This window comes from Heptranchias perlo, chromosome 25 (genome assembly GCF_035084215.1).
Source record: "Heptranchias perlo isolate sHepPer1 chromosome 25, sHepPer1.hap1, whole genome shotgun sequence".
NCBI lineage: Eukaryota > Metazoa > Chordata > Chondrichthyes > Hexanchiformes > Hexanchidae > Heptranchias > Heptranchias perlo.
In genome coordinates, this window is record NC_090349.1 from 3,871,446 (window position 1) to 3,895,535 (window position 24,090).

The 24,090-nt window shown below is 43.5% G+C and overlaps 1 protein-coding gene across 1 annotated transcript in view; it reads left to right on the top strand.

The window, feature by feature from the left end:
- The first annotated feature begins 722 nt into the window (after positions 1 to 722).
- The window catches only part of crkl (v-crk avian sarcoma virus CT10 oncogene homolog-like), a 56,689-nt gene continuing 33,321 nt past the window's right edge, over positions 723 to 24,090 (top strand). The window contains exon 1 of the mRNA XM_068005457.1: positions 723 to 1,524. Coding sequence (XP_067861558.1) covers positions 736 to 1,524 — 789 coding nt within the window. The 5' untranslated portion in view covers positions 723 to 735. The remainder of the gene's footprint in view (positions 1,525 to 24,090) is intronic.

Here is a 24,090-nt window from a genome sequence, read left to right on the forward strand (position 1 = left end):
CCTGAACGGCCTAGTTCTAATTTTAAGATTATGTCCTCTTGTTCTTGATTCTCCCAGCTGAGGAAAGAGTTTATATTTCTCTCCATAGGAATTGTTAAACAAAAACAGACCGAGGTCCATCGAGTTCACCTTTGACCACCCTGGTATTCACAATGTTAGTAGAGTTGTCGATGAATAATCATCATAGTCTCTACCATCTATCCTCTCAATTGCTTTTTATAATTTCGCCCCCCTCGGCCTGCTCTCAGGGGTTGTGCGACACCCGCTCACTGCCTGGACTAACGGACGCTTCTTACCTGCCGCCGCTTTTGTACTCTTCCCGCCAAAAGTCCCACGCACGACGTCCCTTTGACGTCATCGCGCCACCCGACGCCAAAGGCGAAGCCCAGCGCGGCCGCCATCTTAACCATAGCCGAACCGATCCCCAGTAAAGTGGAGCAGCGAGCGAGCGGGAACCCGGAGCCAGCACCGAGCGACCCACCGGCCGGCCGACCGACCACTCCGTCATGCGGAGGCGGCTGTGAAGGGGGGCGGGGAAGGAGCGACCCGAAAGCAGGCCGCGCCCCCAGCGCTACCTGTGAGCGAGGCCCACCCTCGCCTGGCCGCGGGCCCCGGGAAGGCGCCGCCGTGTGCTTTCCTAAGTGTGTCCCGGGGCCTTAGGCTTGGGCCTCGGGCTTGATTACCTCAGGGTGGGGTGGGTGGGAGAGGGGGGGGGGGAAAGGGATCATCGTCGTCATGGCGGCCGCCAAGTTCGAATCGCACGACCGGACGAGCTGGTACTTCGGGCAGCTGAGCCGGCAGGAAGCGCAGGCCAAGCTGCAGGGCCAGCGGCACGGCACTTTCCTGGTGCGGGACAGCACCACCTGCCCGGGCGACTACGTGCTGTCGGTGTCGGAGAACTCTAAGGTGTCTCACTACATCATCAACAGCCTGCCGGGCAAGTTCAAAATCGGCGACCAGGAGTTCGACAACCTGCCGGGCCTCCTCGAGTTCTACAAGATCCACTACCTGGACACCACCACCCTGATCGAGCCGGCTCCCCGAACCGCAGGCCCGCCCGCCTCGCTGGGGAAAAGCCAAGGCCACGGCCTGGTGGGGTCTGGCTCATCCTCGGGCGGCGGCGAGGAGAGCGCCGAGTACGTGCGGACGCTGTACGACTTCCCCGGCAACGACATGGAGGACCTGCCGTTCAAGAAGGGCGAGCTGCTGGTGATCGTGGAGAAGCCCGAGGAGCAGTGGTGGAGCGCCCGCAACAAGGACGGCCGGCTCGGCATGATCCCCGTGCCTTACGTCGAAGTGGTGGTCAAGTCGCCCCAGCAGCAGCAGGCGCCGGGCTACCGCAACTCCAGCAGCTACGGCATCCCCGAGCCGGCCCACGCTTACGCCCAGCCCCAGACCAGCAGCCCCCTGCCCACCGGCACCGGCGCCAACCCGCTGCCCACCACTCAGAACGGACCCATCTACGCCAGGGCCATCCAGAAGAGAGTCCCCTGCGCCTACGACAAGACGGCCTTAGCATTGGAGGTAGGTGCAATATTCGGTTGGCCAAAAACTTGGTTCAAGATCCTTCCGGGAGACTTTAAAAGAAAGTCCTTTGCTAAATTTATTTTTACAATTTTTCTACTTTTCAAAACAAAAGTGATGAGGGACTTCAGTTATGTGAAGAGACTGGAGGAGCTGGGATTGTTCTCGGAGCAGAGAAGGTCAAGGGAGATTTAATAGAAATTATCAGGGGTTTTGATGAGTAAATCGGTGCTGTAAGATTCTGTGATACTTCAATTTTAAAAAAGGTTTTGCATCTAGGTTAAAATGTGAAACTAATTCCTGTGAAAACTAGTGACTAATATCAGTCTTCAAAAGATTGAGGTGGGGGGGGGGAACTTCATTCAGATTCACAACATACTAAATGGAGCAAACCCTGAATACTCATTGTAATCGGCCAAGAAAGCAGGAGCAGAGAACATGAATTTTGAATTAGTTTTAAAACTTGTCGTGTTTGGAGTAAGCTGCCAGGTGTGGTATTGGAGGCACAGACAGGCTGTTCAGAAAATGCCTAGTTTTTAAGACGAGAGTTCAGGAGAGATTCCCACGTTTTTGACTTCACAGACTCCACCCTTTACAAACCTCAGACTGTAAAATTTAAACCAACCTAGTGAGTGAGAAAAAAAAAATGCAAATATGATTGAGATACTAGAGTTGGGAGTGGGGCATGGGTTAGGTTAGGTAGCAAGTTAGGTCACTAAGCGTTGAGGCTTGATGAGCTCAAAGTTTTGCTTTTGCCTATTTGAGAGGATTATTTTAAAAGACAGTTTACGTTGTACTTTGTGTTTCAGAAACCTCTCCCAAGTCATTCAAGACTGTTTTATGGTCTATGCAGCAGCTGTTATTTTGTATTTGCAAGCTGCCTGTTTGCATATTGAGGTTGAGTCCATGGTTTGCAATGGCTAGTCCTGGCAACAATTCTATTGAAGTGTTTGACGGCCTGGAGTTCGCCAACTTTATTGCAGCGTGTGGTCAGTGGTGGGAGAGTTGTATGTGCGCAGTTGACAGTTGTTCTGGTGTAAGAGCCTAAGGGATTTTAGGTTAACAACCTCAGATAATTTTTGGCTCAAAAGTGCACACACATAGATAGTGTGTATGCTGATTGGATCTTCAAAACTAACTCGGTGATTTTGGAATGTGCCATATTTTGAAGATGATGTGGAGATGCCGGTGATGGACTGGGGTTGACAATTGTAAACAATTTTACACCACCAAGTTATAGTCCAACAATTTTATTTTAAAATCCACAAGCTTTTGGAGGCTTCCTCCTTCCTCAGGTGAATGTGACATTCACCTGAGGAAGGAGGAAGCCTCCGAAAGCTTGTGGATTTTAAAATAAAATTGTTGGACTATAACTTGGTGTAAAATTGTTTACAATATTTTGAAGAGGCAGATGAAAGAATAGAATTCTAAACATGTAGTTCTTTCTGTCACCTGTAGAACTAAAGGTGAACTGTGGAGAGAGCTTTAGGATGAGCACTTCAGAGGCAATCTAAAGTTTCATCCTTGCTAACCTCTGATAAATGGAAATATGTTGAATGTATGAAATGGTGATCCTTGCGAGGGAGGACAATGAACCATCTCCCCAGGTGGGTTGTGTAAAATCTGAGTTAGAGCTTTCTTGAAGCAAGACACAATGGAATTCTTGAGCAGATATGCTCATAGCCAATGAAGGCCTTCCATTTGAAACTGCAGTGTCATTTCCTAAATTTGCTTCAAGTATTTTCTTTGGGTTTGCAAGTTGGTATTGCAACGAGATTTTCACAATTTCATTGTGTGTTAACCAGGTGGGATGTGGAAGTGGAGAAAAGCCACTGCTGCCAGCCCTTCTATTCTTCCTTGGGTGAACAATTTAACGATATATACACATTGGGATGTGCCAGAGTAATTGGCAATTTATATTACATTTTTTTTGTCTTTCAGTATGATCTGGTTGTTAGTTTTGTATCCAGTAAATGTGCTTTTCATAATTTTTTGCCATATAATCTCCATTTATATTGTGCTATCTGTCTGATTTTGAGCTGGTTATAAAACCAAATGATGGCAGATCTGGCAACTTGCAGGCAGCCATCAACTCAGTGGCACTTGGGCCACAACTTGCCATAACCAAGTTATGGATATGATGACTGCCGTGAATACAGCCAATGGAAGTTAGAGGGTTCCTACTCCAACCATCTATGCTGTTCAGGCCAACTTGGTGCATTGAAATTCAACTAAACTGACTTGTATACTCTTGCATTAGAGTTAGCTTGGTAATCAATTTTTAAGAGGTTGAGGGTTACAAAGTGGTGCTAAGGATTTTTGGTTAGCCTGAATACTCTTCTATCTTTGTCAATTATTGTTTAGTTTGACACGGGGGTTACTGACTTTGTATGAGAGCTGAATCATCAGTTGGAATCATTAACTTGTATTCCTCATGGTACTGAGCTCTCTTTTCTCTATAAGGTTTTTTCCCTCCGTGTGAAGGTCATTGTTGAAACAGAAATAGAAAGACATTAACGTTAATCTTAATTGGCTGATTTTTTTTTTAAAGTACTTCGAGTCCCTGAGTATTGTGACCTGATCATAGAGTTATTAATTCTGGAGAAAGTTATTTGTGCTTGCAGGAAGAGGCCATGTGGAATATTGAATCTGATTTTATAGTATCACTTAAATTGGTTTTATTGGACTAAAAGAGGTCTTCCAGATAGCACCTGTGCAATGCTGGCATCTGGCGTAGAGATTCTGTATTTAAACTTGTCCCTTGAAGTGTTTGGCCTGGCAGGAGTTCCCCTATTGTAATGTTCATATACTGCTGTGCTTGCAGTGCAATTTGAAAGATGTCCAAGATCCTGATGTTTGGATTCACTCTTGAAGAGGAGTGGGGAGAGCAGTAAGTAGGGTCTCTGAGGTTAAGCTGGCTTCAAGGTAGTTCATTTGGCAATGGAAGATTAGCACCATCAGTGATCTGTTATCTGAGCCAGGTAGATCTGCAGTATTCCAAGACATTGTTGAAGATTGGTCAGCCAGCCTGGTAAATTGACTTTCTCCAGGCCTTGTCACTTGGGGGCTGGTATTCTTTCCATTTTGCTCCAATGTCTAATGAGCGAGTGGTCCTAGCTGGCTAACCAGCAGGCAGCTTACCAGAGTTGCGTGGTGGTGAGCTGTGCAGTTTTACCTTGTTAACCTCTAGCAAAACACACACACACACCACTTGTTTGGGGGGGAGGGGAGGAGAGATACTAATCCTTGTCAACTGCATCCAAGTCCTCCTAGATAAGTGGAGTCTGTTCCTACTGGGAGAAACTGAATTCCATAGTCTTGTGTGGACTTCTCATTATCTTAGAGGCTCTTTAAGATGGTCATGGATTCTGTGCATCTCTGACCAAGAAATAACAATATTTGCCTATTGGATTTCTGGCCCCATTTGATCTTGCATAGAATCATCATATGATAGAACACAGGAGGCGGCCATTTGGCCCATCGTGTCTGTGCTGGCTCTTAATGAAGAGCTGTCCAATTAGTTCCATAGCCCTGCAAATATTTCCACTTCAAATATTTATCCAATTCCCTTTTGAAAGTTATAATTGATTCTGCTTCCACCACCCTTTCAGGCAGTGCATTCCAGATCATAATAACGCCTCATGTCAGCCCTGGTTCTTTTGCTAATCACCTTAAATCTGTGTCCTTGGGGTTACCGACCCTTCTGCCACTGGAAGCAGTTTCTCCTTATTTACTCTATCAAAACCCTTCATGATTTTGAACACTTATCAAATCTCCTCTTAACTTCCTCTGCTCTAAGGAGAACAACCTCAGTTTTTCAAGTCTCTCTGCATAACTGAAGTCCCTCATCCCTGGTACCATTCTAGTAAATCTCTTCTCCGCCCTCTCTAAGGCCTTGACATCCTTCCTAAACTGTGGTGTCCACAATTGGACACAATGCTCCAGCTGGGACCTAACCAGTGCTTCATAGTTGAGCATAACGTCCTTGCTTTTGTACTCTATGCCCCTATTTATAAAGTGAAGGATAACGTATGCCTTTTTAACATCCTTCTCAACCTGTCCTGTCACCTTCAAAGACTTGTGCACATACACCCCCAGGTCTCCGTTCCTGCACTCCTTTTAAAATTGTACCATTTAGTTTATATTGCCTCTCCTCATTCTCCCTATCAAAATGAATGACTTCATACTTCATAAATTTCATCGACTACGTGTCTGCCCATTTCACCAGTCTGTCTATATCCTCCTGAAGTCTGTTACTATCCTCCTCACTGTTTACTTCATTTCCGAGTTTTGTGTCATCTGCGAACTTTGAAATTATACCCTGTCTACCCAAGTCCACATCGTTAGTGTATATCAGAAAGAACAATGGTTCGAACACCGACCATGGGGACACCACTTCACACTTCCCTCCAGTCTGAAAAACAACCGCTCTCTGTCCCTTAGCCAATTTTGCAGCCACTGGACCTTTAATCCCATGGGCTTCCATTTTGCTAATGAGTATTATGTGATACTTTGACAAATGCCCTTTGACAAGTCCTTATGAATGTCAGCCACACTATCCTCATTAGCCCTCTCCGTTACGTCATCAAAGAACTCAATCCAGTTAATCAAACACTCTTTGCTTTTAACAAATCCGTGCTGGCTTTAATTTACTAACCGATATTTTTCCAAGTGCTGATTAATTTCCACACCACCAATGTTCGGTTGACTGACCTGTGGTTGCTGGGTTTATCCCTCCTTTTATGAACAGGGGTGGAATGTTTGCAATCCTCCGGTCCAGTGGTACCACTTCCATATTTAAGGAGGATTGGAAGATTATGGCCAGGGTCGTTGCAATTTCCACCCTTACTTCCCTCAACAACCAAGGATGCATCCCATCTGGACCATGTGACTTTTCTACTTTGAGCACTGCCAACCTTTTAAGTATCTCTCTTTTTAATTCATATTTGAGCTGTTTAACCATGAATAGAATCATAGAATGGTTACAGTATGGAAGGAGGCCATTCGGCTTGTCGAGTCCGCGCCAGCTCTCCAAGAGCAATTCAGCTAGTCCCACTCCGCAGCCCTTTCCCTGCAAATTTTTTCCCTTCAAGTACATATCCAATTCCCTTTTGAAAGCCACGATTGAATCTGCCTCCACTACTCCCTCAGGCAGTGCTTTCCAGATCATAGCCACTTGCTGTGTGTAAAAAAAAAAAAAGCTTTTTCTCATGTTACCTTAGGTTTTTTTGTCAATCACCTTAAATCTATGTCCTTCTGCCAGTGGAAACCATTTCTCTCTATCTATTCTGTCTAGATACTTCATGATTTTGAATACCTCTATCACATCTCCTCTCAACCTTCTCTGCTCTAAGGAGAACAACTCCAGTTTATCCACATAACTGAAGTCCCTCATCACTGGAACTATTCTAGTAAATCTCTTCTGCACCCTTTCTAAGGCTTTCACATCTTTACTAAAGTGCGGTGCCCAGAGCTGGACCCAATACTCCAATGTGGCTGAACCATTGTTTTATAAAGGTTCAGCATGACTTCCTTGCTTTTATACTCTATGCTTCTATTTATAAAGCCCAGAATCCTGTATGCTCTTTTAACCGCTCTCTCAACCTGCCCTGCAATCAAAAATTTGTGCATCTATACCACCAGATCTCTGTTCCTGCACTCCTTTAAGAATTGTATCCTTTAGTTTAGCCTCTCGTTCTTCCTATCAATGTATCACTTCACACTTTTCTGGATTAAATTTCATCTGCCATTTGTCCACCCATTCCACCAGCCTGACTATCCTCTTGAAGTCTATTACTATCCTCTTCACTGTTTACTACACTTCCAAGTTTTGTCTTATCTGCAAATTTTGAAATTGTGCCCTGTACACCCATCATTAATATATCAAAAAAAGCAGTGGTCCTAGTACCGACCCCTGGGGAACACCACTGTATACCTTCCTCCAGTCCAAAAAACAACTGTTCACCACCACTGTTTCCTGTCACTTAGCTGACTAATTAGAGCCTTTCAGCCAATAGTGTCCGATGGGCAGTTTCCCTGCTGCTTTAGTGCCTGGTCAGATCTTTCCTGCCCTGTTTACAGTGAAAGCATCTTTTGAGGCAAATATTACATTCTTGAAGATAATAGAATCCATCTAAAGATTTAGCATGATCTTGGGAGGATGGGAGTTGAGATGGATGGATAGAGACCGAAGCAAATGACAACATTAGAGGCCAAAGAGAGGGACAGATGAGGGGGTTAGAGGACTAAAGGAGAAGATGTCTAAGAGAAGCCTGGAAAGATAAATCCAGAGGAAGGAATGGGGACCAGAAAAGGTGGGTAAGGAGCTGGAAGATAGAGAGCAGCAGATTCAGGCTTTGGAAGTGGGGGTGCTGGCAAGAGGGCGAGGCTGACCTCAAAAGATGTAATGAGGGGAAAAAGAAGATGGGGCCCTTGCATGTTCTTTTGTGTTAAAGGATGGGGCTCACTCTTTTGTGTGACATCGTGTGTGGGCCACTCATTGATATTGATATATAATGTATATATTTGGCCCACAGCTCCAAACGGTTGGACATTATGGCTTTAATATATTCAAGATAATGATTAGGGAACAAGTCCTCAGAATTTCCTGGTAGTTCCTTTTTTTAATTCTTCATTTGATAAAGGAACTTTTCTCTCCCTTCCTGTCACTGCCCTATTCTGACTCAACTTAACTTTGGAACTTGAAGTGGGTACAGCAATTTCTATTCAACTGATAAAAGTTTACTTCAGTAAGAAGCACAGTGAGGATGGAATGTTAGGGTAGATATCAGGAAAGTGGAAACACAGGCAGACAACATCTTTAAAGAGAAAAGATAGGTTACGATGATTTTGGGCGTGTACCCTTTAGTCTTGCAGACCAAAAGATAAGCAAGTAATGAAGATTGTGGACTTTCTGTATAGGAGGGGTGTTTCAGGGTGAGGCTTTAATTGAGTGTAACTGGTTTCAGTGGGGTCACTGGATGATTGTTTGGGCTGTAAGAGAAGCTACAAGTTGGGGCATGATCTTTTAAAAAAAAAAAAAAATTAAATACCAAACTGGCAACAATATTCTAACTGCCCACATTAAGCACATTCCAGCTGGGTTCACTGTATGCACCAGGATACCAGTGAGTTGCTGCTCGCCTTCTAATCAAAGTCCATAAATGAATGTTTCCACAATTATTTTTTAAAAACTTTATAAAAGACTTTGAAACTTGTGTAAGAGATCTACAGGGCTTTCTTATGCCTGAAATATTTGTGAATTATGCTTATGGAAGAGTGCTGTTCAATCCTTTTCTGTGAATTCTAGTCAAGATTGGTGTGTTTGTTTGTCCTGAGGTTTTGCTGTGATAGGAAGAACGTAAAACATCAACATGTAAATGTGCTCACAGTTCTGAGCAGGATTTTATTGAAATGTAACATTAGGGGTAAGGACTCCTCAAAGCTACACTGCAGATTTTTTTTTACTATTTTAGTTAAGTATCATACTGAAGTGAGCATAATTATACAGAGAAACATCTTGCATTTATATAGTGCCTTTTAAAGTAAATATACCATTCCATGGCACTTCAAATAGGCATAGGGAAATGGTCTAGACAGGAAAGGAGATATTAGGGATGACTGAAAGCTAGGGCAAAGAGATGGGTTTTGAGGTTTCGGGAAGGCGTTCTAAAGATTGGAGATAGCTGGGTGCTGTACTACCAATGGAGGGGTGGGGATGTACAGGGGCTGGAGTGGGAGCAATGAAGGGGATAGAGTTGAAGGAGGAATTTAAAGAGGAGAGTGAGGATTTTGAATTGAATATGTTGGGGGAGCGAGTGTAGGGCAGAGATGATGGCAGGGGTGGGGTGGAGGTGATGATAGGCGAGTAGAACTTGGGGCAGTCATGGATATGTGCGACAGGTTGGAGTTTGTTTAGGATGGGAGGCCAGCAAGGGAGGGTGTCGTAGTCGAGTATGTGACTAAGGTGTATAAATTAATCAGTAGTACAATTAAAGATTCTTTTTACTAACTGCAATTATAGATTCTGTCCCTCCAAACTTGGAGACAGTATTTTGAGAATATTAGGGTGAAGTATTTGATTAAAAAACTGTCATTGACTATGAAAGGAATTTGAGAGGATTAAGAGCATGTCAGAGAACAATGAATTGTCTTGGCTTAAGTTTTTTTTCAGTATGAAGCAATTGGTAGTTTTTCTTGGGGTCCTAGCAATCATTATGGTGACAGATGGCTATGAGAGAGGAAACAATACAATTGTCTACTGATAACTTATTTTTATAGCGAGACTTGTTGGTTCAGTAAAGTCTTAAAACCAGTTGTTTTGGTCCAGGACAGTTTCCTGTAAATACAGTAATCCCTGGATTCAGGAGACTGGAGTATTTGGCCAGTCAGATTTTTTTTAAAAAAACAATTTAAAAAAAATGAAGCTCAAACTGATCTTCCTGAGTCCTTTGTGCTGTGGCTTGGTTGAGTAATTACTTTGTAGTTTCTTTTTAGTCCTAGAACTTGTGCAAACTTGGACAAGTTACTTTGACGAATGCAGTTACTGCAGTTTATTTCTCTTGATTCAAATTATTGGGTAATTCTGAAAAAAATTAATGGCAAAAAAGGACTTTGATTTTCAGATATCTTGCAGTGTAAAATCAAATTTGTCCAACTTTTTTTAAAAAAATCTGAGAAATCACCACTGAAGCACTCTTAAATTGTAGTACATGTTCACTTGCCAGTCATGCCTTCCTGTGAGTAGCAGTGAAGGACTAAAGCCCATATTTGCAGTAGTGGAATCAACCTATTTACCAAGCCATATAGATTAAAGCGTCCCAGGTTCAGAGCAACAGTATCTTGTATTTGTGGTGATTTTAACATGAAGACATTCGAAGGCAATTCTCAGAGGGGAGGCAAAATAATTGAAGGATTGGATGCTGATAAAAGATGGATTTAAAAAAGAATACATAAAGCAGCAGATTCTTGTTCTGTGCCTAGTTAGTTTATCTGGGGTGGGGTAGAGATAATACAGACAATTTCAGCGTCCTTGGGTACAGAGTGGGAAATCAGCCAGAGTTTGTACTGTCACTTTCCTGCTGGAAAGGGCATGTGTCATGTGTGGGGACGTTGGATGAGGAAAGAATCAGGATCTACTTTGATGGTACCCAACATTGAATAACCTGCTAACATTAACTGATGACACACACACACACACACACACACACACACACACACACACACTATCTGGGCAATGTACTGGAGCTTACCTGGTAACTGCGGAACTACAGTAGCACAAGTCAGTGCTGGGAGAGCCATTATTTGTGCATACAGTAATATTTTTTCCCCCAAAAAAGCTTTACGTTGGACACTTAATGATATTACAAGATAGACCTTTGGTTAGTTTGGACCTCCAAGATGTGTTTAGAATGCACCCAATGTAGCACATGCTATAGCAGAATTCTCTTTCTCACCATGTTTGAATTTGTTTGTGTGGCAGATGTGCTGGCAAATTAAGCCTATATCCAGCCATCATTCATTTGTTTTAAGCTTGCTCAGGGGGTAGAAATTAAGAATAAGCAACACAACAGTGTGAATGCTATTGTAGTTCTGCAGCTGTTACAAGGGTTATGTTTGGATTTTGGGGGGAGGGGAAGAATCTTGAATTAAGAAAACTGCTGATGAAATACTTCCTCAAGTCATGAATACTTGGCTCGAGTTCCTTAATGTCTTTTGTCTTCCAGACAGTGCAACACATAACTGTGTAATTTAGACATCTTTGCCAAATCAAATGGGGTGTAGCCAATTTTGTGTTAGGACATAGTAGTGCTTTAAAAATGGTTTTGTTTAGAAGGGTAATAAAACTTTTTTTTATTTATGGTGGGTCTCTGAGGTGAACCATTAGCATACACGATTTGGAATATCTTTTTATAGTCCAGTTTTATTCCCCTCTCAAGTTGTTGATATGCTGGGGTGAGGTTCCACGGATCCCAGCAGTATTCAAGTACTTCATCCAAGTGCTGCTTTGTGAGCCTATAATGCATGTTGTAGGCTATTTGACTGTCATGCCATCAGACCAAAGCCTGAACCTAGGCTCCTGTAATGTTCATGTGTTAAAGGGGTCATATATTAACTTGATGAATCCATCAACTTATATACTGTCGAGCCACACTGATAGGGTTTGATTGATCCCTGGCTGGCACTGCGTTTAGCTGAACTCAAATCGGGCCAGTGATTGGGATATATTCCTCCTCCCATCAACATTGTGTTATTCAAAATCAAGGCCTTGGGAGAAGACATCCAATATTAGCATCATGCATTCCCACATAAGGCACAGCACAGTTCAATAAAAAGCTCTATTCTGACCAGTGTGCCTCAGCCCATGCTAGATCAGTGCGATATTTCTATGTCCCACCCACAACTTCATTGCTTCTCTGAACTCGTGTGCCAAATGAGGGGCAATTTTGTGCTTTGCCCACATCAACCAGGAAGGAAACTGAGGTCCCCCATTCACCACCCCCCCCACCCCCGACCCCAAAAAAAACTTTTCATATAGGAGCCCTATGGTCAAGCTAACAATTTTTATGTAGTGAACTAGATGGAATCACAGATCCAAAAGTAAAAGCCCAGCATCTAACCTGCTGTGGCACTGAGTCTCCTCTGCCCGCCGCCCCCCCGCCCCAAAAAAACCCAGTAACCCAAGCTGTAAAATAGAGCTTTTTAGTTAACTTTGCTGTGCCTTATCTGGGAATGCATGATGCTGACATTGGATATCTTTTCCCAAGGCCTTGATTTTGAATAACACAATGTTGACGGGAGGAGGAGTACGTCCCAATCACTGGCCCAATTTGAGTTCAGCTCAATTCAATGCCAGCCAGGGATCAATCAAACCTGACTTTGGGTGGGGGAATGTGACCAAAAGGAGGGTTTCAAGAAGGGCCTTAAAGGAATGGGGGGTAGCAGAGGTGGAGGGGTTTAGAAAGGGAATTCCAGAGTGTGAGGGGAGAGCAGGAGAGTTTTGGGTGACCATCCCTCCCCCCCCCAAAACCCCAAAACCAGTCATTAGCACTGAAGCCAATTGCAGTGCCTCAACTGTTGCTACAGATGAGATCCATTGAGTAAGAAGAGTGTTAATCAGTAAGGTATTTCTGTACGGTTCAGTTTGTCTGAACAAAAGCAAAATGCCGCAGATGCTGGAAATTTGAGACAAAAACAGAAAAAGCTGAAAACACTCGGCAGGTCAGGCAGCATCTGCGGAGAGAACAAACCAACTAACGCTTTAGATGTGGACCGTTTGTCAGAACTGGTGTAGGCTCCTCTTCTCCACGGATGCTGCCTGACCTGAGTGTTTCTAGCATTTTCTGTTTGTTGATTATCTGAATTTGGCTACAGGGTGCTGCCAGTTGACAGTTTGTTCCTTGCTGCTGAAATAGTTGGTGGTTCACAGAATGATGTGGGCGGGTTATAGGTTTGCCGCATTGGTTCTTGATCTTGGATTGGTCATCTTCGAGCAAAGTAGGTCTCTCCTACCACGGAGGGAGAATCTGGAGTAACTGCATACATTCATAGAATTTTGCAGCACAGAAGGAGGCCATTTGACCTGTGCAGGCTCTCCCAAGAGCTATCAACTTAATCTTTTCTCCCCCATACCGTTCCAAGTTTTTTCTTCAATATTTTTCCACGTACCTTTTTAAAAGCTATTGTGAATCTTGCTTCCATCATTCTTTCTGGTAGAGCATTCTATATCTGACCTAACAATGTTTTGTATATTTAAAAAAAATACACTTCTAACTTCTCTCAATTCTTTTTGGTAATAATCTTAAATGTTTAGTTACCGACTCACCGTAGCAAATTCTCATAATTATGAGCAGCTACCAGATCTCATAACCATCTGTGTTCCAATAAACAGCCCCAGTTTCTGCAGCCTGTTCGCATAAGTGAAGGCAGGTATCATAGAAAATCTTCTACAGATTGCGGGGGCTCTGACACATATATTCAGAACCTCTCTGGCCACAGGGGATGTGCCAGAGGACTGGAGAACCGCTAATGTAATACCATTATTCAAGAAGGGGAGTAGGGAAAAACCGGGGAACTACAGGCCAGTGAGCCTAACATCAGTGGTAGGAAAATTATTGGAAAAAATTCTGAAGGACAAAATTAGTCTCCACTTGGAGAAGCAAGGATTAATCAGGGATAGTCAACATGGCTTTGTCAAGGGAAGATCATGTCTGACTAATTTGATTGAATTTTTTGAGGGGGTGACTAGGCGTGTGGATGAGGGTAACGCAGTGGATGTGGTATACATGGATTTCAGTAAGGCCTTCGATAAAGTCCCCCACAGGAGACTGGTCAAGAAGGTACGAGCCCATGGAATCCAGGATGCCTTGGCACTTTGGATACAAAACTGGCTTAGTGGCAGAAGGCAGAGGGTGATGGTCGAAGGTTGTTTTTGTGACTGGAAGCCTGTGGCCAGTGGGGTACCACAGGGATCGGTGCTGGGTCCCTTGCTGTTTGTGGTCTACATTAATGACTTGGATATGAATGTAAAAGGTATGATCAGTAAGTTCGCTGATGATACAAAAATTGGTAGGGTGGTAAATAGCGAGGAGGATAGCCTCAGTCTGCAGGACGATATAGATGGGTTGGTCAGATGGGCGGAACAGCGGCAAATGGAATTTAACCCGGAAAAGTGCGAGGTGATGCACTTTGGAGGGACTAACAAGGCAAGGGAATACACAATGAATGAGAGGACCCTAGGCAAGACAGAGGGTCAGAGGGATCTTGGTGTGCAAGTTCACAGATCCCTGAAGGCGGCGGAACAGGTTGATAAGGTGGTAAAGAAGGCATATGGGATACTTGCCTTTATTAGCCGAGGCATAGAATATAAGAGCAAGGAGGTTATGATGGAGCTGTATAAAACACTGGTTAGGCCACAGCTGGAGTACTGTGTGCAGTTCTGGTCGCCACACTACAGGAAGGATGTGATCGCTTTGGAGAGGGTGCAGAGGAGATTCACCAGGATGTTACCAGGGCTGGAGCGCTTCAGCTATGAAGAGAGACTGGGAAGATTGGGTTTGTTTTCCTTGGAGCAGAGGAGGCTGAGGGGGGACATGATTGAGGTGTACAAAATTATGAGGGGCACAGATAGGATGGATACTAAGGAGCTTTTTCCCTTCGTTGAGGGTTCTATAACAAGGGGACATAGATTCAAGGTAAAAGGCGGGAGGTTTAGAGGGGATTTGAGAAAGAACTTTTTCACCCAGAGGGTGGTTGGAGTCTGGAACTCACTGCCTGAAAGGGTTGTGGAGGCAGGAACCCTCACAACATTCAAGAAGCATTTGGATGAGCACTTGAAATGCCATAGCATACAAGGCTATGGACCAAATGCTGGAATATGGGATTAGAGTAGACAGGGCTGATGGCCGGCGCGGACACGATGGGCCGAAGGGCCTCTATCCGTGCTGTATAACTCTATGACTCTATGACCCTCTCCATCGCCTTGATATTTTTCCAAGATGCCCAAAACTGGATGTAATATTCTAACCAATGAGTTTCTCATTTTAGCATTACATCTTGTGCTTTGTACTCCATGCTCCCATTTATGCAAACCTAGGATTCTATAATCTTTTTTTCAGCTGTTTGTCCTCACTCCTGCCCCCCCCCCAACCTCACCCTTGCACCTCCTGGTAAAGAGCAGCACTGTCCAGGATCTTGGAGCAAATTGTCTACCGACCCTGAGCAAAAGAGTTGGACAACCTGAAGGTGCAGGAGAAGCAAGTGGAGTTATGAGCTGTTTATTTCAATATCACTTAATCAGAAGTGATGGGCTAACCAAACTGGCAAGAACTTCCAGAATGTACCTTGTATACTTTCCCTGATGGCTTAGTCAGTTTATCTAATGAGTAGCTACGGTGCTGCAGTTGGCTTTGGTGTTTCTGGGTTAGAAGTATGTGTGCGCACATGTACCCCCTGAGGTCAAATAGTCGGCAGATACTTACTGTGCAGGCTTACACCTGAGTAATAGCACTTGGACAAGATACAGGCAACTGACTGCAACTCACCAAACTGTACCCCAGCAACAAGCTCATGTCTTCAGGAAAGGGAGGAATTGGGAAGAGAAGAGGATTTTTTAAAATTACACTTTACATACTAATTCCCCTCAATATAATCAGCGATCCAAATTATTTACTTGTCTACTTCCTGAGCTCCCCTCACACACAACTGAGTGGCGAAGGTCAGCTAATGTAGCAGAGACCTGGAACTGTAATGCTCTGTACGCTTGTGTTCCACCACACAGCGCACTTGCCCACTGAAGGTGACGCTTACTTTAACCATTGAGCATTTTTGTGACTCCTTAACCCATCAAATGTCTGAGCACCAGGCATTACTTCTGGACTGTGGTTACTGTAACTGCAAAGTCTCTCAAATAGCAGTGCCCTGTTAATCTGTGCTTCTGTTCATAGCATTGGTTGAGGAAGGAACATTACTAGGTCCAACTAGTTTTTTGAGTTGTACCTTGAGATCTCTAATGTCCACATGAACCTTTGTAACATGCAAATGGCCTCAGTTTAACGTCTCATCTGGTGAATGGCATGTCTGATGATGCAGCACAAGGAATATGGGCTTGGATTGATTTATATGTTCAAGTGCTGCAGTGGCATGAACCCAGAGCTTTCTGACTCGGTGAGATTAATATCAAGTAAGTCTCATGTAAGCCTTGTCGATGAGTATCAGCTGGCTGTTAGTTAGTGGAGAGCATCACGGCTGAGGCCGAGCCCATCATCACCTAATGTCCACGTGATATAGCAGGGAATCTGGGAAGTGATTAGGAGAGGGAACCCTAACTCGCTTTTGTTTCTGCTACCTTGCCCTGGGCACTGGGGCGACCTGAAACATCGCACCTGCTGTTTGTCAGAGACTGGGGATCAAACAGGGACTTTCTGACTTGACTATCCAAGGCCTTTACCCACTAAAGGCCTTGGGTGGTCAAGTTGTACTTTGTAATCTTGTATGGATTCTGTAATTCATTTGTCCTATTGTGGAATATTGAAGAGCCCAGTTCTGTAGTTTCTTGTCATTTTAAAAAAAACTTGTAGTGAGATTTTCAAAATTCGTTGTACTATTTCACACTTCCTGAGACATTGGATGTTGAAATAACGGAAGTTGGTCAGCTGTATGGAAGGTGATGTCATCCAGGCTAAACTGGGTTAAAATTTCAATTTTTAAAATTCTCATCCTTGTTTTCAAATCCTTCCATGGCCTCTCCCCTCCCTATCTCTGTAACTTCCTCCAGCCCTACAACTCTGAGTTCTCTGCACTTCTCCAATTCTAGCCTCTTGCGTGTCCCTGATTTTAATCGCTCCACCATTGGCAGCTGTGCTTTCAGCTGCCTAAGCTCTAGAATTCTCTCTTTCTCCTCTCTCCTCTCTCTCTCTCCTTTTAAGACGCTAATTCAAATCTACTTCTTTGACCTGGTCACCTGTCCTAATATCTCCTTGTGACTTGGTGTCAAATTTTGTTTGGAAATTGCTCCTGTGTAGTGACGTTTTACTACATTCCAGGTGCTATATAAATGCATGTTGTTCTTTAATCAGGTGATCTGACCAAAAAAGTGAATGAAAATTAGCAGTTGCATTGAATAACCGGAGTGAGTTCACTGGGTGTAGGCAGGATATGGCTTTGGATCTTGAGTTTGTGTTAGATTAACAAAGATATCCACTTCATCTGGCTGCAGTAAGCTGGGGTTCCTTTGACATCTCAGGGTTGCTGTTTAACTGCTTGTGAAATTGAGCGGTATATCCTTGTACTTGACTGTGGATAAGTGTACCTTTTCAGACTTGATACCCTACTCCTGATTTACAATAAAAATAGTGTTATTTTGGACAGCATCTTTTTGTAGTGTTGACTGATTAGTGAATACAGGCTGACGAGGCCAAGTTATTCCAGTATTGCTCATGCAAAACGAATGAGTTGGTTATGTTGACGGTAAAGCTGATTCACAAATTTCTCTCTAATCTCCAACTTGCTCCCCCACCCCTCTTTGTATTTGTCGTCTCTTCCCAGCACTGATTTGTGCTTGGATGGTTCCATGGGCACTGGTTGCCCTCCAGTACCCCATCAAGTGGTCCTTCGTGTGATAGCCCAGATCGTGACAATTTTCAGGCTGAAGAACTCCTGCTTCCCTGGCCTCTAGAGTGCTGAGGCCAATTATAGACCCTGGCTGAGATTAGCTAAGTCCATGCAGACACCGGATCAAACTTGCAACCTTCCTGGCCAGTACGGTTTCACAAGGGGTTGTGTTTACCCACTGGGGCTATTGAGGTATCCCAGGAATACCTATTTGCACTTTATTGAAAGACTTGAAGATTCTGTTTACATTAACTTGAGATGTGCTACTTCTGAAGATCACTAGCTGTTTTGAAGTAAAGATGGGGTCAGTTTCAATTCCTTAAGAAGGTAGAATGGTTCTGCTTAAGAGTCATCTGCCTACAGGTAGAACTCTAACTGGGACAAATATACATTTCTTAAAATGTAACTGTTCCAAATATATCTAGGCCAACAATTAATGCAAGTATTCTGGGGCTTGGAGATTACGCATTTGACCCAAATATAATTGTATTTCAGTTCTGTGAAATTCTGTCTTGCTACTTGTATCCTATCCTTTTCCATAATTAGACAATGCCTTATGAGCAATGTTCATTTTGTGCAAGTGCTCTCTGAAAGCATCAGCTACTCTTTGCATGTTTCTAGTCACCTTCCTTGTAGTTAATTGTACATGTAATTTGTTTTTATGGACTGTTCTATCCTGATTGTGTAATCCAGGTCATGGTAAGCTTTTGGCTATTCAGTGATGTAAAGCAAAGTACTAACTTAAAAAAAAAAGGTACTTCCAGAGAAAATGCTTATATTGAAGGAGAACCGTGGATTATTTAAATACGTAACACAAAACTTTCTGTGGGAGAAAGAAGAAATATTTCAGGCCCGACTCTGGTCTGGCACAGGGCCAGCTGTTTGAGTTTAAACCATGATCAGTGGTCACTTAATAATATTTGCCAATAAAGAACTGTTGCTCTGGGTTATAGACAGTTGCTGATGTTGAGCACCAAATCTGCAGCAATTTTTATCTGGCCAAAGTGGTGTTGAAGCCTTTATCAGCACTGCTGGCATAGAAGTAAGCAATACAGACCGGAGTTAGCTGGTCTCTGCCACATAGCACTTGGAGCACTGCACATGGCATCTGTGTCCTTTAGTAAAGGAGGGGAAGAAATCAACCACTGTTCCTGTTCCTCATTGGTAGCCAGTGGTTCCTGCTCAAAAATTCATGTGATGTTGGGTAAGGGATGTGGTGCTGCCCCATAGTCAAATAGCTCAGTAACACTTGCTATGAAGAATGGCAACTTGGATTGGAGGGCTGCCGGTGCCTGTGGAAACATAAGTCAATGCTTTTAGGAGTAGAGGGAAGAAAATCAGAATTTGTTTGGGTTGGCGGGGGGGGGGGTGGTGCGGAGAGGAGAGCAATCTGTTCCAAAGGTGTATCTTCCTCATACCTGCTTTGGACCTGTATGTCGTCTTTAATAACAGGGCGATCAATATTTCCTGTGAAAGCACCAATTCCGATTACTGTGTGTGTTTGAAAACGGGGAATGGGTGCAGTCCAGTCCTGAGTCAGGAGGAGCTTTCAGAGCTGGGAAAGGACAGTTATCAGTCAGGAATGGAATTTTGTATTGATGGTGGATACATTTCTGCTGTAATCAACATCAATTTGTACTTGTACTCTGTCTTCAACATAGCAAAATGCCCCAAGGCCTTCACTAAAGGGGCCGGAAAAGGAACTGACAGTATAAAATTTAAGCTGCTCAAGCCCAGATGCAAGGTCTAGGCGAGGGTTAGCTTGTATTCCAGTTTTTAGAATGCTGCGTTACAAATTGTGAAGGACAAGGAATAGTAATGGTGTATTTTGATGCAAACTGTATCCAGGATCCTTATCTTGCAGCACCGGAGGCCAATTTCTGCAGCAGACCCTGCCAATATTTTGAGGCAGGGCTTTCTAATTTCTAGGGCATAGCACGCCAATAAATGTTCTAAACATCTTAGTTTGCAAATTCAGGGTGCATTTACTAGTAGGTTAGCAGCTCAAGTTTGAAATCCAGCCAAGCAGAACCCTGTTTAAATTGCTGGCTCCTATCTGGTTGGAACGCAAATTGACCTGTTTAGGAGGGAGCTCTTCACATACCTGGATACATGTATGTGCAAACGACTCACTGCTCACTAAGCATTTAAATTAAGGTCAAGTAGGTTTTCAAACTCCAAACACCTTAAGGACTTTGTAAATCAGGTTTCACCCTGATAATGGATTTACAGTACATGTAATGTAAACTGAAGTGGTGTGAACAATCCCCCCACCCCCCCCATAGAGTCTTGCTCCACTTTAGCCTGGAGCCTGGTTGGTCCTGACTCAATTTGCCCTGTTGCTATACCAGTGTGGAGCAGAAATTGTACAGCAAATTTGGCATTTTAAAGACCGAAGGGCTGATCCCTATTTGCAGAGCCTTGGTCTACCAGAGCACAGATTTGGGAATCAGTCCAGCTGATTGGTGGTGCTCCTGATTTTCTGTAAATTGGGACAGCTGACTTGTGCATCAGATTCTCTTATCTGGAATCATGTAGCGTGAGAGGCTCTGCCAGAAATGGAGCCTTTCAAAGTCGGTCCTAAAGTCTCTTGAGGGAGGAAAAAATACAATCAGTTAGTAATGTGGAACCCTATTAAACATAGGATCAAACCACTTAACGTGTTAAACCACCAAACCACAAAAAAGAGCAAATGCAGCAGCAGCAGCAAAGTGTTCATGCAGAAGCACCACCAGTAACAAGCAACCCTCTGGAGCAGCGGATGAGTTCTCGGAGCAACCAAGCACTTCATGTCCAGGAGCAAATCTTGCTGTGGTTTTCCTGCTGCTCTTTGTTAAAGTTCGTGCCAAGCCACCTGACTGGCATCACGTGGTATTCTGTAACCAGAAGAGAAACTGCTTTCTCCAGAACAGAGGCCACTTTCAGCTGTTTTATTTATCCCACAGTTTTTTTTTAAAAGGCTGGGGAGCATTGTGCAGGGTCAATTTTTCAACAGGGGTAAGGGGGCGCAGCTTAACAGATCTGTATAAAAATTTTGTGGCTGATTCCGCAGTCACGGAATCATGGGCTTGAGTTAGTACATCTAGATTAAATGTCCAATATTGTACACTTGATCTGATTGACAGTCATGTTTACATAGTTAGATTTTGGACAGCAAATAAGGCGCGATGGCATTTGTGTAATCACCAAACTTGGATTAATGTTACCAATGTGTTATGGGGGAAAAGAAGTGCATCTCAGCTCAATGCGCTGTGCTGTTGTGTGATGCTCTTCTCCTCTCTCTTTATGCTCTGCACTACCACAGCTAGTACTTTGCCCTAGTGTTATACAGCTCAAAATATTCTTCACATCAGTCAACATGTATATTGCATCTAATATGCATTTTGTCTGCTGTATGCTCTATTTTGTCATACTTGTACCAGGTTGGATGAAATTTTGTATTCATAAAAAAAGCAATGAATCACAACTGAGCAGGTAGGGAGAGTGCCAATCAAAAGCAAGAGCAAAAACTATCAGAGACATAGCTTTAAAAAAAACCTACCAAATGACCAATCGAAATAGGGTGGCCAGCTGCCATTAGTGAGGTGTAGAAAGGGAGCCAGTGAAATTACTTAAAAACTTTTTAGCTGCCATCTTGCTTTCTGAGGACTTGTGTTGGAATAAGATTTCTGATATACAAACAAGTTGGAAAATTCAGTAAATTCACATTTGGAACAAGATACTTTGAGGCCTGTCCCTCTGCGAAGCCTGAGTTGAGTTCATGGGGCTTCAGAGCTATCACTGTCACTTGAATGAAGAGGTCAAACAAGTAGAAGACTACAGCTCCCAAGGGTGCACGTGAAACTCTGCAGGACAACTCCCAGAATGCAGATTTAGGCTGCCTCCAGAGTCCAGTAAATGCCACACATTTTGGAGGGGGGGGTGGGGCAGGAAATGCATAACACTGGGTTTTTATTAATTGACAGCAAGCCATTTTTAGAGCCAGGGTCTGCTGTTTCTAATGTTGTTTGCTTGGGAAATGATGACACCAAGAAGCAATTAGTAAAACTGATTTTGTTCTTGTCTAACCGTAACACGTATTTTTAAAAAAATCGAAATAAGGTAAAGGAACGTAGCATTTTCTGATCTCTAATGGACTTTAGGATCTACGTAAGAGCAATGAGTGGTGCCTCTGTGGTGCTTTCAAATTATGACTGCAGTGTTAGTGGGATGCGATTCCACATTGCACCAATACTGCAATTACAGTATAAATGCAGCCTGAATCCTAATGCCATAAACTCTGTAGCGAGGAGGAGTCTTTACTCCATTTCAGAGTCCGTTCAGGCCTTAATGATCAATTTGCACTCCACAGGTTTGGTGTCAATACAAAATTGCTTCACACCAATGCTAAACTTATGCTGTGAATGCACTGTGATTAACATAGGAAACCACCACCATTAGGCTTATGGCTTCAAGGGGATATACCTGTGCCTTAGCAACAGAATAATACGTTGAATGTTGCATGGTATAATGCTGATTTCTTAAAGTATGTCCTCCGACTTTCCAGGAGCAAATGAGATCCGTGAGTACATCTTTAATTGTACTCTTTCCACTTGAACTGTCAAAAACACATTTAGTGATACCATGGGACTCCATTGCAGTGACGAGCACCTGATTCTTTAGTCAAAGAGTTTCAAACTCTCAAAGTTAATATGCAGGTACAGCAAGCAATTAGGAAGGCAAATGGTATGTTAGCCTTTATTGCAAGGGGGTGGAGTATAAGAGTAATGGAGTCTTGCTGCAATTATATATAGGGCTCTGGTGAGTCCACACCTGGAGTACTGTGTACAGTTGAGGTAAAAGATCAACCATGATCTTAAATGGCAGAGCAGGCTTGAGGGGCTGTATGTCCTGCTCCTGCTCCTATTTCTTGTGGTCTTAAACTGAGAAACAGATATGCAAACTAGTTAATCTGACAAAACATTTACAAAAGATGCATAGTCAGCCAACGGTGCCTGCTGTGGATTTTTAGAAATGTCACTTTTACTGGAAGTAACACAATGTCTTTTGTTTGTTCTTTGCTTGTGGGTAGTGCGAGCAAGGAAAGTTTATATAGTGTATTGGTACTGATATGCTTTTGGAAAAGTTGCCAGTATGCTTAAATATTGGGTGATGCTTGTTTGTCTTGTGACACTCTTTGCCCCCATCACCAGAGACAGACTTGTGACCAGCAGTACTTCACCCCAGTATTCGAAAGCACAAAATGCTCTCTCCAGACACACACGGTTGGGAGGACAGAATTGCTAATTGTACTGTTGTAATTGTTCTGGTGTACAAAATTCAAGTGGATGTCAAATAAAAATTTCACACTATCATTATTACACTTGGCTGACATCCCAGTGACGAGGAAGAATTAAGCCTGGGATGATTGAGGAACAGAAGGGATGTGACTGAAATCTGCTCTTGATCAGAATTGAATGATTTAAAGGACAAGTGAGGATGCTGACAATCATTGTGGAAGTTCTTTTCAGTACCCCCCCCCCCCCCCCCCCCCCAAGTTGATGTCAGACACTCTGTTGTATTATGTTGTTGAAGTCTCAAGAGTGCACTGCATGTGCTGCTGTCCCTGTTTATTTTGTTTTTGTTCTGGTCTCTGTTTAGCCTCATTACAGACTGACTACTTGGGGCAGATGTATCCTCATTTGCAAACTGCAGTATTTAACATCCTGTGGAATCCTTAAATGAGGTGCGCAGAGAAGCAGTTCCCACATAATGTCAGAGATCGTCTACAATGCCATTGGCTTCCTGAACCTGGGCTTGTTTCCATTCAGACTGCAGCTGCGTGAGGGAGATCGGCACGTCAGCTGCTCAGTGCACTCCTTTAGTATAAAAAACATGTATTGGAGTAGCCTGCTGAGAGGGAGGCCTGAAATGGTAAATCCCCACGGAAAGGAAAACATGCTACAGAATGAATATCATCTGTGAAGCACGTTTTAAAAGTTGCTAAGAGAATTTCTGTTGCCCTTTCTCTACATTCAGTGTTGGTTCCCAAGATCAGCAGCCTTTTTTTTGCCCCCTCATTTCATGCTGGGAGATGTCTCGTACCGTGGCCATCTTTTATGTATGGACCCAGACGGTGGATTTTGGCAGGCTCTTTGATCACAGCCAAGCCTGAGCTTGTCCTTACCCACTGTCCCCATGTCCACACTTCCAGCAGAGGTCAGTGGATAATCATCAGGAGCAGGAGGCACTGCTTTCTTTTTCTCCCCTCTTCCTGAAAGTGGCACTTAGGCCCGTTGCCCCATCCTGTACCCTTTAAATTAATCCTCTGTTTTGAATATTGATTGGCTTGTAGTTACTTAGATTTGTCACCACCTTTAAATCCAGGTTCTACATTTTCTTCTAGCTTTGAAAACTCACCAGTGCTCAGTGATTCCTTTGGGGTGACATTTGCTAGCAGCAAACATCTTCCTTAAT